Below are 13,861 nucleotides of genomic sequence, written 5' to 3'. Positions count from 1 at the left end.
AAGACTCTCAACTATTTCTCAAGCACCATGTCTGCCTGCATGCCACCTGCCATGATGATAATGGACTGAACCTCTGAACTGTAAGCCAGCCACTGTAGCCAGAAGGTTTTCTCAGGTCCCGCCCAGTGCCACCTCCCATCTGACCTGCGGTCCGCTGCTGCTGAGACCCAAGTAAACACACAGAGGCTTTTAATATTTACAAACTATATGGTCTATGGCAGGTCTCTTGCTAGCTAGCTCTTATATCTTAAATTAACCCATTTCTATAAATCTGTATTTTGCCACATGTTCCCTGGCTTACAGGTCTGCAGGCATGTTGTTCCATGGGCAGCAGGCTTCTCCCCAGACTCTGCCTTTCTCTTTCTTGTCTCTCTCCTTTCCTGCCTACCTCTAAGCTGCCTTGCCATAGGCCAAAGCAGATTATTTATTAGCCAATGGGAACAACACATATTCACAGCATACAGAAAGATATCACTCAGCAAGCTACCCTAATAAAATGTTTTCCTTATAAGAGTTGTCATGATCATGGTTTCTCTTCATAGCAATAGAAAACCTAAAACAATGCATTAATAGCATATATTATTATTCCTTTTAAAAACTGCCTCCAATGATCCAGTCCTGGAAGAGACTGGATGATTCCATAGTAGAATGTACTTAGCCTGTTCACTCACTTTAGACTGCTGTGTTTTGGGGGTGGGTTTCTCTATCATTTCAATCCAGACCAAAACCATTCTAGCATTCTAGCACAGTCTTAGTCTCAACCATTAGAAGGTATCTTGAACAGTACTAACCTGGATTTCTATATGACGAGGGTTATCAATAAATTTTTCTATCAGTAGTCTATCATCACCAAAACTAGAAGCAGCTTCCTGGGATGAAAATCTAAAACCATCCCTGTGGAATAAAAAGAACAATTAGACTAGCAAATCAAAGATAGTCTTCCCCATAGAAAACAGTATTTGCTTCATCTTAATTCAGAACAAACTTGGAACAGACTCACTGGACATACAGAAACCTAAACTAAACTGAGCAGCAACTTCTACTTACAGCTCTGTCACCTTGGGCTTCTTATTTAAGGTTCTAGTCATCACTAATTTTCCATAGAAACAAAACTATGATTCTTGTTTCACCAACCATTAAACACACTAGCAATGTTGGAGAGACAGACTGCTCAGAAATTAAGGGCACCAGTTACTCCTCACAAGGACCCAGGTTCTATTTTCACCCCCTACATGGCAGCTCACAACTCCAGTCCCAAGGGATCTGATAACCTCTTCTGCCCTCCACAGGCACTACTGCATGAATGTAGGGAATAGACATGCATGCAGGCAAAACATCCATACACATAAAATAAAAGTAATTTTAATATACTAGCAAAACAATATTTAAAAGCATACATATATTTGTCTTAGAAATTAGAAGACACACACAAGAGTGGAAAGGGCCTGGCGAGTTATACAGTTATGGGAGCAAAAGTGGATTGCAGCTCTGAGGTGCGTCCAGGGCCGGAAACAGAGCTATCTCACCAACACCACACAGGTCACTAGAGCTGCATCTTCTTTAAAATGGCTTAAAATATTTAAACAGAAAAGGACAAATTTTAAGGGGGAAAATGTATAGATTTAATTATTTCTTCCTATTTGATTCCTAAACTAATTTAAATCATTATTACATCATTATAATAGGTTTACATGATACACATAAAATGTGTTATTTGGCCAGTTCATTAACACTCAAACTTAACTCAAACTCAGGACAGGTGTTGGTACACACCTTTAATGATAGCCCTCAGGAGGCAGAGGCAGGTACGTCTCTGTAAATTCAAGACTAGCCTGGCCTACATAGTGAATTCTGGGCAAAGCAGAGCAACATAGTTAGACCCTATCTCAAATAAATAAATTAATTAATTAAATGAATGAATGATTAAACAAATAAATAAACAAACAAAAAGCTAACTCAAACTTAGGATTCAATGGTATAGCTCAACTGGTAAGGATACTTGTCACCAAGCCCAATAACCTGAGTTTGATCTCTAGTACTCAGAGGGCAGATTCCCACAAGTTGTCCTCTAAGCTCCACACATGCACCACAGCATGTGCACACTCTTAGGCACACACATATACACACACAAAAGTAAATAAAGTAAGTAAATGTAAACAATTTCAAAGGAAAAAAAAAACCACTTCAAGCTTGTCTAAAAGTAACTGGAAATTTTTGTTCCTTCACTTACATATTTGAAACATAAAATGTAATTACCTTTACTTCTAACCAAGTCTGTCTTTATATTCCATACTTGTACTGAACATAAAACATTAAAGCCAATCTCTTCTAATACTCTAGTGTACAAACAGTGCATCTGGCAATGTTAAACATAATTTATCTGGTGTGCTTGTGTCTGCATTGAAGTGCACAGTACAGAACGGACCTAGCAGACATATTTCCAAACCTGGGGGAAATCTCCCATTTCTGCTCCCTCAAAAAAAAGTCTTATTTAGGTTTTCTTAGTCTTCCTTTGTATCTCTGATTTAGGAAAATTGTGTTCAGACCTGGGCAGACTACAAACTTCAAAGAAACTGGAAGTACAATGAATTGTTGTTTTCAGTGCCATGTAACCAAAGTTTTATTAGATGAGATAGATATTATAATTCATAAAGAGAATAACATAGCACTTTGCAGTTTGCCTCTAATGTAGTGACAAAAATCTTTCATTTTGCTTTTAAGAACATCAAAAGTAAAATATCAAAGTCATCAAAATAAAATACAAAGTTTGAAAACATCACAGGTATATTTTGGAACTAAAGGAAAGTTGTGTTAAGAGCATCCTCTAGGTTGAGCATATTGCTCAGAGCAGAAGCTTGGCACATGCCAAGTTCTGGGTTCTACACTAGCAACCAAACACAAACCTATTACTTTCATTTTTTAATTCAAAAATAATTATCACTCACCAAGCAAGGTACCCAGTACATATTTTTGTACTTGCATCCAAAGAATAAAAAAATATCTGTAGATTGTGCAAAAAGAAGTCTCTTCTTCAAGATGGAAGATAGAAGAAGAGAAACCAGATAAATGTGCTGTGGCTCTGGCACTCCATGGTCACTGGACCAGTCTCTGAATTCTTCTAGACTTCTGTGTTTGTGTTTGGTTTTTGTTTTGTTTTGTTAACTGTTTTTCTAAACAAACAGAGGATATGGAACAGCTTTTTAAACAAAAGTATCCATCATCAAACCCAGTATCGAACTTCTACTCACCTGCACCAAGACTACAGGGGTAGCTCACTCATCATGCTGAAGACAATATTTTCAGATAGAAAAGGATCTATTTTTACTAACCACATAAGTGTATTTTTATGTATCACTTAAATGTGTTAGTTAAAAGACTAACACATTTACCAGATGATGCCACATGAACAGGCAGAGTGACTTCTGAACACTAAACTCTAAACTCAAACTCATAGATCAACAAGGGGGCATCAAAACCCACTTTTAAGACACCCCATAAAAGAATATGCTACTCAGTCAGAGTCACCTGGAAAAATAGCTGATAGGAAATCTGAGGTCCTGAGAGTCATTTTTTTTTTTTTTTAAATTACGTTGTATAGAGTGGTGGCACACACCTTTAATTCCAGAACTCTGGAGGCAGAGGCAGGCTGATCTGAGTTTGGAATCAGCCTGGTCTCTATAGAGAGTTCTAAGTCAGCCAGGACTACATAGTGAGATGCTGTGGTTATCACTCTGTATAAATAAAATGCTGATTTGCCAGTAGCCAGGCAGGAAGTATAGGCAGGATAAGCAGAGAAGAGAATTCTGGGAACAGGAAGGCTGAGTCAGGAGACGCTGCCAGCCACTGTCATGAGTACCAACATGTAGGATACTGGTAAGCCACGAGCCATGTGGCAAGGTATAGATTTATAGAAATGGGTTACTTTAAGATGTAAGAACTAGATAGCTAGAAGCCTGAGCCATTAGGCCAAACAGTTTAAGTTATATAAGGGTCTGTGTGTTTATTTTATAAGTGGGCTGTGGGACTGCTGGGGCTTGGCAGGAGAAACTCTCCAGCTACAGTGAGACCCTGTCTTTTAAAAAGTGCTAGACTTTCAATGAAACGGCTACATGAGTATAACACAAAAGAAAACAATGAGACAAAAATCAGGGTCCAAAAGCACACTTCTCTCACCAAACTCAGCTGTCATCCTTTCCCACCCTTCCTGTAAAGAAAGGTAGCAGACCTTCTGTCCAGAGATGACACAAGTGTGTCTCCAGAGATATCTTACCTCATCCTTTCTGAGTGACAAAGTACAGTCACAGACATATCTTGTGCTGGAGTTCAGAAGCATGGGCCCCTGATAATCAATAGATGATAGTGTATGAGAAACTGGGATTTCTGAGACTGAGTCATGACAGAGAAGGAGGAGGGAACTTCCACTTGGATTTGAGATAACTGGTCTAACTGTGTGAGTGCTGGGAATCAAACCTAGGTCCCCTACAACAGAAGCTAGTGTTATTAGCCTCTGAGCCACCTCTTCAGTGCCCATTCTTCTGAAGATAGAAACCCACACCTGCTCTAACTACTAGTCTCTCACTGGAACCTTTGCCTTTCAGAATTCTCAAGTGAAACAGAGTTAGTTGTGTGGTGTACTTATTTACATAAACACTAAAAGCAAACATAAAAGATGACAAAATAACTTTAAAACATTGCCCACCCATCTTTAATCATTTCCACTGGGCATCAAATTAGTTAACCACTCTCTTGTTTTGTTTGAGACAGGATGTCACTTTCTAGCCCATGCTGGCCTCAAATGCATTACGTAACCCAAGTCAACCTCAAATTTGTAGAGACATTTTTCCCTCAGATTCCCCAGGTACTGGGGTCAGGGTCATATGGTGATATTTTATTTGTGCTGAAATGTGATTTTATTTGTATGTTAATAAAGTTGCCTGGGGATCAGAGCTAAGAGTAAGTCATTAAGCAGAAGTCTGGTAGTGGTAGCACACGCCCTTAATCCGATTACATGGCAGGCAGAATCTCTGTGTGTTCAAAGACACAGCCAGCATGGAGACACACACCTTTAATCTCAGTACCAACCATAGAGACCTGAAGGTCTGTATAGACAGGCAGTGATGAGGAAGTCATATGGTTGGGTTTATAGCCAATGAGAAGGCAGAACAGAAAGGCAATAAAAGGACAGAACACAGGAAGAAGGTCTCTCTCTCAGGGGAAGGACGGCAGCGAGTTGTAAGACAAGGTGGTCTTAGCTCTTGGCTACTGCTCCATCTCTGGGCTTTTAACTCTGCATTTGGCTCTGTGTTTCTTGTTTAATACGACCGACTAGACTTTCATCTACAGAGTCACAGGCACAAGTCTGTAACCCTACCTCACCTTCTCACCACCTCAATCTTATCACACAAGTGAAAGCTCCCACCCCCGTTTTCCAGCACCGTTATTGCAGCCACCTCCTCACTGGCTTCCTAGCTCCAGATCGATTCTAGAAGCCCATCTACCTTCAGTCCAAGAAGAGCACTAACAGAGGAGTCTTATCAAATTCATGTGAGAAAAATCTTCTTTTAATTCATTTATTATATGTTTATGTGTGTTCACAAGTGTGTACATGTGCCTGGAGGCCAGAGGAAGACACTGGCTGTCCTATCATCTCCATCATTCCTTTGTGACAGGGTCTCTCCTTGAATCTGGAGTTAGACTGATGGCCAGCAAGTCCAAGTAATCCTCCAGTCTCCACCCTAAAAGTTGTTAGGATGACAGGTATATTCAACCACAGCTGGCTTTTTACATGAACAGTGGGGACTTGAACTTTGTCCTTCATGTATGCACAACAAGCACTCTGACCTACTGACCAGCTCCCTAGTCCACCCAAAACCTTGACTACTGACTAACCTGAGTGATACATACATGAAGGTCATCATATTGCTTTTCATGTATTTGAATATTTTTATAATTTAAAAAACATAGTTATAGCTGGAGTTTTCTCCAGTCCTGCCTGGCCTGTGGTCAAGACAAATCTCTCTCACCCGCCGATCCTGTAGCCCCTCAGACCCAAATAAACACACACAGGCTAATATTATTTAAAACTGCTCAGCCATTAACTCAGGACTAACACTGACTAGCTCTTACACTTAAACTCTGCCCATTTCTGTTAATCTATATGTTGTCACCTGTTCCATGGCTTAACCTATGTGACTGTTACATGCTGCTCCTTGGACGGCAGGCTGGTGTCTCCTGACTCAGCCTTCCACTTCCCAGCCGTCTCCTTTCTGCTTATCCCACCTATACTATACTTCCTGCCTGGCTACTGGCCAATCAGTGTTTTATTTATCAGTCAATCAGAGCAACACATTCACAGTATACAGAAAGACATCCTCAGCACATAGTGTCAAAATTTATTGAAGTTCCATGATTTCTCTATTGGGACCCTCCCAATCCTTCCTGTTATCACAAAGAACACCCACAAGAGCTTATGCAGAATGAAAGGAAAACCTGGCTGTGATATCTGTCACCCTATAGATCACCAGGATTAACTCACCTGATCTGGCTGACGTAAGCAAATGTCCCCTCTCTCCCTCACATCTCCACATGCAACCCTGTCAAAGCTACAGACCTGGTCAAAAAGGATGACCATCACCAATGACTGTTCTTCATAAATGAGTTGCTACTACAGTCCTCTGCTACAACCTCCAAACTCTTAAAAGCTTTCATGATATAGCTCTACCCCACCCAAGACCACTCTGATTCAACTCCTATTATTTATTCATTCTTGACTTTACAAGAGGGACTCTCATGTAGCCCACATTGACCTCTAACTCTTAATGTAGCTTGAATTCTGACCCTCCTGTTTTCATGTGAAATTCCCCCCACCAATTTATGTCTCTCCTCTCCATTGTTCTTCTAGTCTCACCCTCCACAATACTATACACTTTCTGTTATTTTTTCATGGTCTGGATCCTCACATCAGAGCAGGCCTTCCCAACTGTGCTTAAGCCATGGGTTCCTTGGCAGATGATGTAACACAAGGAACTTGTCAAAACAAAATTGCATGCTCTACAAAATGCATGGCACCACTAAACACAGTGACACAGTTGCAATCCAGCTGCTCAGGAAGCCAGAGCAGAAGAATCATTTGAGCCTAAGAATCTAGTATCATCCTGAGCAAGACTTTTTCTTATAAAAATATAGTAAGTGGACTGGGAGTGTGGTTTTGAGGTAGTGTGCATTCCTACTATGGAAAGTACAGTGGGTTTGATCCCTACTGCTACAAACAAAAAAATATACAAATAAATTTTTAAGTAAATAGGACTACATACAATAAAAGATAGACATCAGAATATTCTTTAAAATGTTTAGGGTATAACATACATGGTTTCTTATTAAATAGTAAGTTCCAAAAGCTGGAGATAGCTTTGAAGAGCACTTACTGCTCTTGTCGAAGACCTGGGTTTAGCTCCCAGAATTCCTATCAGGCAGCTCATAATCATCAGTAACTCCAGTTCCGGGAGATCTGATGGACTTTCCTAGCCTCCACAGGCTCCCGCATGCACTTGGTACACGAAAACTCACACAGACTCATACACATGCATATAAACTTAAAAATAAATAATCTTTAAAATAATAAGCCATAGTGGCTCCAATGAATCTAATAGCTCACATAAACTAACAACTCCCACATCATAATGGAGTAAGAAGATACATGTATTTTTTAATGGTGGAAAGTTCCATAGATATCACTTTTACTTTAATTTGTTATACTATAGGAAATGTTAAATTCCAGGTTGGTGATAATAAAATAATGTACATGCTCTATATTCATGAATTTCCCTTGAATTTTATCATTATGGATCCTCCCTCTGAAACCATACACCAAAGTAAACTTTTTCTTTGATAAATAACTTTTGGCCACAGTATTTTTATCACAGCAACAGAAAGTAACTAACACACTGGTGCTTTACAGACCATCATCTATCTCATCCAACATGGTGCATTCCTACCAGGTCTTAATGGAGAATTTCTCCTATAGCCAAATATATAATTCCTTTTTTATTCAGTGTGTGTGTGGTTTGTACTCATGTCTGTATAAGTAGAGGCCAGAAGTCCAGAAGTCTACAAAGTGTCTACCTCTGTTATTGCTCTCTACCTCTGTCTTTTTTTTTTTTTTTTTAATTTTAAATAGGGCCTCTCATAGAACCTGGAGTTTGCCAATTTGGCTAGAATGGTAGGCCCACAAGTACCAGGGATTCTCCTGCTTCTGTCTCCCCAGCTCCAGGACTATCATCTGAACTATCATTCTTGTTTTGTTGTTCTTACTGTTTTTGTTTTGTGAGTTTTTGGTTTTGTTTTTTGTTGTTGTTGTTGTTGTTTTTGTTTTTCTAACTTAAGTGCTGAGTATCTCGACTCAGACACTCATGCTTGCATGACAAGTACATTAGTGACTGAGCCATCTCTCTAGCCTCTCTTGGTTTTAGATTTGGCTGCATTAGTCAGTCTCTTTCTGATTGTTATTCATGTCATTGATACATTACTTTTCTTAAAAATTTATTTACCTCTAAAAGAATGACAAGAAAAACTTTGGCCAATAAAGAAAATGCCCTGGTGAAGAAGTCTGTGGGCAAGGCCCGAAGGGAGAAGTTCCAATGGCCAAATTCAGGCAAGCTCAACAATCTAGCCTGCCTGATGACACTGTATAATTACACAAAGGGGTTATCCACCAGAGTTTATCACCCCAGCTGTGACGTCTGAGCCACTGGAGAAAGGACAGCCCTTTAGGAACTCCTTAGCAAAGGACTTATCAAACCACTTCCAAAGCACAAAGCTCACAAAATCTAGATGGAAAATGCTACTATGGAAGATGCCCTAGCTGCTAGGAAGATGCATAAACAGATTCAACCAAACGTGTGTTTAGAAAAATCAAAACTTTATTAAATAACATAGATTACTTTTGACTTCTGAAATTAGTAAAAAATAAAATAAAATAAGTATTCTAAATGTGTAACAGAATACATTAAATATAAAAGACACACAGCAATTTCAAACTCAGAAGGAAAACAATATCCTCCACACTAAAAATTATCAAAAGAATTACACACTGGGATTAAATAAACTTGGTTCAAATCCTTAGACCACACTGTAAATTATAAGGCCAGATATTAATGATTTCTGCATAGAAAACAGAACAACTATAATTTAAAAAAAAAATACATCATAAAAACAAAACCCTTTACCAATATAAAATAAAAACTTGTTTTAAAAAACATTTCTATAGTAGGATAATTATCTTCAAAATATACAGAAGATTTCTGTACAGCATCAATTTCTCTCCCATCTAAGAACTAAAGATTACATGGTCACTGTAATTACTCCATTATGCGTTGGGTATCTGTTTACCTGTCAGTTTAATAAAACTCTGGTAACTGCAATTTTCATCAAAAGTGTATTTCAAGCAGCCTCTCACCTGGTCTCTTCGTCATCCCAAGCGATGCGCATGCCTTTCCCACCACCACCTGCTGAGGCCTTGATCATCACAGGGTAGCCTGACAGCAGGGAAGAATGAGACAGATGCTCAGTCTTTGATCATGTGGATGTATGAACATGACAACTGACCACATGTTCAGTAACACAGACGACAATAATTTATTTAAAAGTTTCTTTCTTCAGAGTTACAGAAACACTATCAATGTAATGACCTTACTATCTAAATGAATGAGCATTTAGAAAATAGTATTTGTACCAATAAATATACTTCCCAAGTAATGAAATAAAACCTAAACAAATGAAACAAAACAGAAATCAAATTACTTGGCAGACAATTCCAAAGTCAGAAATATAGTCTGAACTAGCCAACGATAAAAGCAGTTTACACAGCATGCACACATGTGCACATACACATTGATGATTCTGAAAACTGCCACCTGCATGCATAACAAATTAATTTCTCTCTCATATACAAGTACTTTGGGTATTTTCACATGAAAGGTCACAGAGAATGCCTGCAACATTTATCAGCATAATTGGTAGGGTAACATTAAGGGGAAAAAATGGAACAGGGCTATTTCCCAGACGAGCCAGAGTTCATTGCTAACAATGAAGAAATGACTACTACTTCTCTATACATTCAACAGGCTGTCATAAAGACACAAAGTCAGGACCCAATAAAGGCCATTTTCAGTTACAGTTTTACAAGACAAGATAAAGTCCTAAGTTGTCATTCTACAATCTCTTGCACTGTATGTGCAAGAAAAGTCAGTCTCAGCAGTGAGGCAGAGGCAGGAAGATTTCTGTGAGTTCAAGGACAGCCTGATCTACAGACTGAGTCCCAGGACAGCCAGGGCTATGTAGTCAGATCCTGTCTCAAAATAAAATAAACCAAAAAAGAAAAGTCAGTCTCCCTCTTTAATGGTTCTCTGGAAACTCAGTGGAAATAGTCACACATGTAGTTCCATCTGTTATTGTCTTTCCTCAGGAAAGAAACAGTCAGTGAGCCAAACAGGACCCTTCCTGCCTGTGATTCTGTTAACAGCATTCAGCTATAGCTGTAAGACTCTTACAGGAAAAAGGAAAGAAGGGACCAAATGTCACAGACCTTTGACCCCAGCACACAAAACAGTGTCATTGGTTTAGTTAATTAAAACAGCACTTGCTTCTTCAATATTTTATAATTATGTCCATTAAAATATTTTTGCTATGCTTATATGGGACAGCATTTTGAAAACAACACAAGTGCTGTGAGAAGAAATATAAATGTATTGTTCTTACTTTGTGGACCTTATATAATCCAAGAAGAGAAAAGCAAAGGACCCAAATAATTTCATACTTAGAGTTCAAAATAGCAAAGGACCAGAGAAAGGTAGAAAAAAGGGGGATTAGGACCGTACAACAGAAAGGGTCAGTTCAGTGACACAATGAGACGCATGTAGCCTTTGGACATTTTGGGGCAAGAGTTATAGAAACAGAACATAGGTGAATGCTATTTATTCTTACAGTAGGCAAGCAGGAAGGGAGGCCAGCATTTGTCTCATTCAGTGCTCCAGCCACCATGAGTGTCCATGAAGAAATCATATTGAAATATGCTTTTAAAAATATAAAACTGGGTGGTGGTGGTGCACACCTTTAATCCCAGCACTCGGGAAGCAGAGGCAGTTGGATCTCTTTTGAGTTTGAGGTCAGCCTGAGAGTGAGTTCCAGGACAGGCTCCAAAGCTACATGGAGAAGCCCTGTCTAAAAAAAAAAAAAAAAAAAAAAAAAAAGGTCTACTTTGGAGAAGTGAAAAAGTGTGATGTGAAAACTCAAAACTGGCATGCCTACAAAATCCTATCTACAGCTTATGGTCTTTTTATAGGCAAATGACCCATCATCATTCCCCTTAAAGAGCATGCTTATCAGTTCTATCCAAACGTATTCATCCTTGCAACAGAAAAGCAAGGGGTGAGGGAGCATTCTCCTCCCAACCCTCTTCCATTTCATGTCCCTGAAGAATGTGAATCTGCAGTCTTCTCAGCCATATACGACTGATCCTCAACTATGCAGTCATTTGTGATTTTGAAAACAAGATGGAGAATTCATCCTTGTCCAAAAATCACTCTGGTTAGACCTATGAATACCTGCAACCCAGGAAGTCAAGAGTCTCTGATAAAAATGTAAAAGCTGAGTATGAAAAGGTTGGGAGGGGCTGCAGCGCCAACTCTGCTGTTGAGAACATGTTGCTTCTGCAAAGGACCTGGGTTCCATTAGCACCTACATTAGGCTACTCACAAACATCTTAGCTCCAGTTCCAGGGAATCCAATGCCCTCTTCCAGCCTCCAAGGGCTCTTGCACACATGTGGTACACATAAATTCACACAAGCACGCACACACACAAATAAAAATAAATTCATTTTGAGAAAAAAATGATAGAGGGAAAGAGGAAACTAGCAGACGCTGGTGATAATAACTCTGGGCTACACTCTGGGATCATATAAAAGTCTTGTACTCAGTTTGTGGTGCTAGATAAATCATTATATCTCAGAGGACACCATCCCATGAAGAAAGAAAACCATTCCACACAGATGATAGCAAAATGAAACAGCCTAGCTCCTCTCCTATCATCTCACTGTGTCCAGCCATTCTAGGTAAGTTAAGTCATGCAATGCCTAGAACTAGAAGTGGGAAGAAAAATATAGATTTAGTAAAAGTCAATATTACTTTAAAAATTAGGAATTATCAACAAGAACGATGACCATTGCCAACTTTCTGTTACCTAGTCAAGACATGCAATTCCCATGAACAATCTCTTATTTTTCTAATCTACTAAAGAACTCCCTCCTGGATTTGGCATTTGTCTGTAATGCATTTGTTTAATTTATGTTCTTCAGCTGACATGTGTTTAAAACAGAACCACCTTCCTTATCACAAAAAATACAAAGTATCTGAGGCTTTAAAAGGAGGCAAGCTCCCTTCTGATACTAAGGGGATACTTCTAATTTTACATTTTTTAAATATACAGGCAAACATGTTACACAGACACACACACACACACACACACACACACACACACACACCACTCTTGAGTTTGTTTTCCGAGACAGGACCTGACTATGTAGCCATGCTCCAGCCAGCCTCAGTCCACCCACCATCCTGGTTCTGGGATCACTTACATGGTGGTACTCCTTGTTCTCCTCACCTTTGCAGTCTTCTCACGGGATGTCTCTGGGCAGTCATCAGGAACCTCCCAATACTCCAGCTGCCGTACAGCCTCTAGTCTTTATTTCCCCTCTGCACAATTGTGGGTAAATGAATATTTCCAAAAAGAAACCTACAGACTTTCTACTCGTGAGCCAGATGCACTCAGGTACATATGACAACACAGAAGGATGTACCTCAGAGTGGCCAACTTTACTCTTTTCTTGAAATGACTTCCCTAAACAAATTGATATTTTAAGTGAATTTAAATGCTAAGAGTTGAGCTTAGGCAAACTCAATGAAGAGTGAACCCTAATAGAAGAGCAGTTGCAGAATTCTGTATGGAGAAGAAAGTCAGCTGACAGTACTTTCTAAGATCGCAGCTGTGTCGCAGTAAATGAGCTGCATAACTGGACTATGACTGTCAGGTCTTTGTAGGAGCCCAACTGACAGACAACTGTGATATGGATGTGGCCAGTCACAAAAGAGAAAGAAAAGACTTGTTTAATCTAGAGCATGAGTCACCATGTGTTGGAATCAGAAGATAAGGAAAAGTCTAGAGTTTAAAGGCTTTCCCTTCAGTTACAGGTGCTAACTACATAAAGAACCATCTTTCTTAAGCAGCTAATAATAAGATGTTTACCTGCACAGACAAGATAAATAGCCAGACTCTCCCAGCAAATGCCACCCAACATGGGGGAAGCAAAGGGCCATAACCAGGCAACTTAAAAGCTGATAAAATATCTAAATGATAAGGTACTCATAATTCATTTTTAAATCACATAGATTTTTAACTTTAGTTTCTTATACTGAATTTTCACAGGATATAAAAACCAATAGAGAAGGAAAAGTAAAAAGGACACAAAAGCAAAATATTCCTTGGGAAATATCCAGTTCCAAATTTAGTAGTACTGATCAGTAATCTCACCAAGTGAAATAAGACTGGTGGGTGAGAAAGTTATCTTTTTAAAACCTACAAAGGTCTTTTGTTTCCTAAAGAAAGGTTCAAAGTGAAAAGAAAAATAAAAGGTACTGCAGGGAGAAGAGATCTCTAGATGGACAGAATAGAGCCTGATAATGGACAATGGAGCTCAGAGGAGAAAACAAAAGCCTTAACAGAAAAGACCCCAGACAGGAAGGAAATCCCCTGGTGAAAGTCTTGTGTTAGAATTACAGTCAAATTGAGTGTTATATGCTGCATTT

General features: G+C 39.1%; 1 protein-coding gene across 5 annotated transcripts in view; it reads right to left on the bottom strand.

The window, feature by feature from the left end:
* Pcca (propionyl-CoA carboxylase subunit alpha) overlaps nt 1-13,861 on the bottom strand; it is a 387,394-nt gene that overhangs the window by 249,538 nt on the left and 123,995 nt on the right. For all 5 annotated transcript variants that reach the window (XR_004945920.1, XR_004945921.1, XM_036199583.1 and 2 more), the window contains exons 9-10: nt 9,455-9,533; nt 792-894 (exon numbers count right to left, since the gene is read on the bottom strand). Coding sequence is in view for 3 of the 5 variants with exons in the window: in XM_036199583.1 (XP_036055476.1) it covers nt 792-894; nt 9,455-9,533 (182 nt within the window). In the remaining 2 variants the exon portion in view is untranslated. The remainder of the gene's footprint in view (nt 1-791; nt 895-9,454; nt 9,534-13,861) is intronic.

The sequence above is a fragment of the Onychomys torridus genome, chromosome 9 (assembly GCF_903995425.1).
Source record: "Onychomys torridus chromosome 9, mOncTor1.1, whole genome shotgun sequence".
Lineage (NCBI taxonomy): Eukaryota > Metazoa > Chordata > Mammalia > Rodentia > Cricetidae > Onychomys > Onychomys torridus.
This window is presented reverse-complemented; position numbering and strand designations above follow the sequence as displayed.